Source organism: Hipposideros armiger, unplaced genomic scaffold (genome assembly GCF_001890085.2).
Source record: "Hipposideros armiger isolate ML-2016 unplaced genomic scaffold, ASM189008v1 scaffold_141, whole genome shotgun sequence".
NCBI lineage: Eukaryota > Metazoa > Chordata > Mammalia > Chiroptera > Hipposideridae > Hipposideros > Hipposideros armiger.
In genome coordinates, this window is record NW_017731491.1 from 1,848,560 (window position 1) to 1,852,123 (window position 3,564).

Below are 3,564 nucleotides of genomic sequence, written 5' to 3' on the forward strand. Positions count from 1 at the left end.
TCCCAAAGGTCCAGCTGTCACCAGGGAGGGATTCTGCCTCTGCGCACCCTATAGTGACCTTTTTTTTCTCTCTCCCCCAAAGGCAAAGGGCACAGCTGGGGGAGTCCCCGCTGCTGATGTGGCCTCTGAGGATCCCCTCTGCCTGCCCTGAGCACGGCCCGTTTGGTGCATGGAGCAGACTTCTCAGTGGAAGAGTTAGAGAGAGAGAGGGGGGAACGAACGAATGCACACGCGCTGGAGCCAGACCTTCCCTGGCTCCTTCCTGACCAGCCCTGGAGCCCTGACATGTGACCTCTGACTCAACAAACCAGTGTTTGGAGGGCTGAATCCCTCACCCAGTGCCTTTCTGCACCCCCCCTCCCTTGGGAGCCCTCCCCAACCCCTCCCCCCCAGCCATTCCACTCAGCTGTGACCTTTATTTATTGTCCTCCCCTACTCTCCTCTCAGTCTACCCCATGTTTAAATTGGCTGTCGTCTGGGGTTGGGCAGGAAAGGCCTTCAGGCCCATCTTGTGGGCCCCCCACCCATGAGCACTGCAGTTTCAGAGGGGCACCACGCAGGCTTTCTCCATGTTTGTGTTAATGGAAGAAGAAATCCAAACCCTGAGCATTACCCTTCAAAGCCGAGCTTGGTCCCTAGAGAGGACAGTGGAGCCCAGAGCAGGTGGGGTGAGAGACTGACTCCCTCACCCTTTCCCTCTGCCTGCAGCTCCAGGAGGTGGGAGCNGGCTTGGCAAGAGGGAGGCCTGCCCTGGCCCTCTCTGTCCAAATGCCTACTGCTGGTGGCTGGTAGGAGTGACCTCCTGTGCCGGTGTCTGTTCTTTCCAGTGGTTTCCAGCGACAGTGACAGTGACTCGGATCTCAGCTCCTCCAGCCTGGAGGACAGACTCCCGCCCACGGGGGTCAGAGACCTGAAAGGCAACAAAATCTGGGGTGAATCAGGTAAGCATGAGATGCAACAGCTGCTTTCCAGAGCCCCCAGTGCAGGTGACTTTGCCGCTTCCTTGGGCCCTCGCTCCCCAGCCAGTGTCTGCAGAGTTGTTCTGTTGTAGATCAGGGAGGAGAAGTGTGCCTGGAGCTGGGACAACTAGAAGCTAAAGTCTTAGCACCACTGAAGAGCAGGGCGGAAAGGAGGCTCCGGAGTATATGCACACGGGAAGGAGAGTAGGTCCAGCGGCCTCCCTGACCCTCGGCCTGCACACCTGGGCTTCTTTCCCCAGCTTGCTGTGAGCATCCCAGATGAGATTTTTGCCTCGTGGAGGATGAGACTGTGAAAGTTAGGTACGAAGTCCTCTGGACTAGCTCAGTTCTGCCATGAAACTGCAGTGGGAGCCCAAATACATCCTATGACCTCTTGGGCCTTGGTTTCCTTCTATTTAGCACCAACAGGGTAGAACGGATGGTCTCCAAAGCTCCTTCGGAGTTTAACATCTCTGAGCTCACCTCTATGACTCTGTCATTTGAAAGAGAGTTAACTGGGGTCTTGAGGCTGGTACAGAGAAAGCACCAGCACGTTTTCCTCTCTGTTAAACACATGAAGGACCTTCCCAGCTGAAAGGACCAGCTCCATTCAGTTACTGAAAAGACCAGCTTCCTTCAGACTTACTCCAGAGGTTAGAACTAGGATATTTGAAAGACGTTTTAGGGAGGCTGATTTCAGTACATAGAAAGCTTTATAATAACTGCCCCAAACTGAAATGAAATGCCTCAGGGTGCTGTCCTGGGACAAAAGCTGGGCAATCTCCTGCCAGAGCTGATATGAAGCGAATTCCTGCAGGGGATGGCAGTTTGGGCTAGATCAGAAATGGCAAATGCCTGGCACACGTACTTCCACTCCCATTCCTATGTCCATGGCAGACATTACTAGTTGATCATGATATGCTTTCCCACAGAGCCTGCTGCAGTCTCAGAATGCCTCTCAGTGCAGTTTTCCAGGTGGTCAATATCAATAGGGGAAGAGATGAAAACGGTCCCTGGACTACATGATCTCTTAGGCTCCTCAGGTTAAAGAGCCTATCTTAGGAAAGTGTCAAAGAAACTTACCTGCCAGCCTTGGTTTCTACACTCCCCACCTTCCCCTTAACACCACAGCTCTTGAACCCTCCCTTCCCACCAACTCTCAGCTGTGACCAAGTGGGCCTGGAGGATAGGAAAAGATGGAGTGCAGCCTTACAGGCCACACCTCTGCTCTCTTAGCCAGGCAAGGACTAACAGCCACATCTGAGCGAGGATCATTTTCGTTAGTAAAGGCAGCAATTAATAATCCCATTGAGGTTACTGAAATATATACCCTTCCCACATACGCATACCTTCATTCTGTGAAGGCAAGAAAATTTACTCCACATTGCTGATTTTCATGTTGGTGACTTTACTTGTTCCTTAGTGAAAGGACCTGACGGCCCATATGATATTACATATCATAGACCAATCAGCAGTGGCTAGAGGGCAGGGTCATGCTAGAACTTGGCAGCCATTTGGGGGCAGGAAGTGGCTCTGAGCAGACAGTCCCATAGTCACCCATCACAGACCCAAATGAGAAGGCTTTACATCAGCTCCTCGTCTGGCTGAGACCATCCCTGTCTCAGTTTAAAGTCCGAAGGGCCCAGCACTGAGCCATTCAGGCCTACACATGGTCTCTCGCAGGTGGCAGTGTGGAGTCCCCCAGGATGGCGCTCACCCGCCCGCCCAGCCACCTCTCAGGGAGCCAAAGCAGCCTGGCCAGTGAGAGCGGGACGGGCCCTACAGACCCACAGAGAGGCACCCCACCCTGGCCGGACCCAAAGGGCTCCAGTGAGTACCCAGCTGCTGCTTCTAACCCCCTGACCTCCTCTCCCTCTCCTGCTCCCCCTTTCCCAGAGCCCTTCTCCTCTCTCACTCAATCCTCCAAAACTGGAAAGTGATAGATGAAGTTTTCAGTTCTCTGTGTTTACTGAGTACTGTGCAGGTACTGAAGGAACAGAGGTGAGCCAGACACCACCCCTGCCCGCAGTGAACAGAGGGGAACCCAAAGTAATAATGGTAACCATCCCTATTCATGCTCAGCAATTGTAACAATGGTTGTTACCATCCTCAGCTTTATAAAATGTGTAATCTTTCAAAGCATTTCCCCATCTCAGTAACGTCTCTGTGACTACAGTAACCCCTGTCTCAAGAGTTCCTACAGTGAGCCAGGCAACCCAGTCCTCACCAAGTCCCACCGTGGGCCCAGCTTCAGCCTGGGCTGGGGGTGGTGCAGAATAGTCCTTGACCTCTAGAAACCTACTATGTGGCCGAGGAGGCCAAATCTGCACCCAAAAAAGCCCAGCGCAGGCCAAGCCCAAATCAGAGGGAGAATTCGAGACCACCGGAGTTGGTGGCATTAGAGCCCAGCCTGCCCTTGTACTGCCAAGGTCAACTTTTATTCTATTGGAGGAGTAGGCAGGAGACTTATTCCCCCCATTTGATGGGTGTGGAAACCAAGGGCAAAAATCCAAGCTCCTACCGCTCCCCCATGCCCACTGTCCCTGCTCGGCCATCTTGGGATCCACAATAGGGGTGGGGTTGGGGAGGTCTCTTCGCACTCAAG

General features: G+C 53.4%; 1 protein-coding gene across 1 annotated transcript in view; it reads left to right on the forward strand.

Moving 5' to 3' along the window:
* RPH3AL (rabphilin 3A like (without C2 domains)) overlaps positions 1-2,899 on the forward strand; it is a 159,843-nt gene extending 156,944 nt beyond the window's left edge. Inside the window, exons 6-7 of the mRNA XM_019650400.1 lie at positions 828-941; positions 2,643-2,899. Of these exons, the coding sequence (XP_019505945.1) occupies positions 828-941; positions 2,643-2,899 (371 nt within the window). The remainder of the gene's footprint in view (positions 1-827; positions 942-2,642) is intronic.
* The last annotated feature ends 665 nt before the right edge of the window (positions 2,900-3,564 follow it).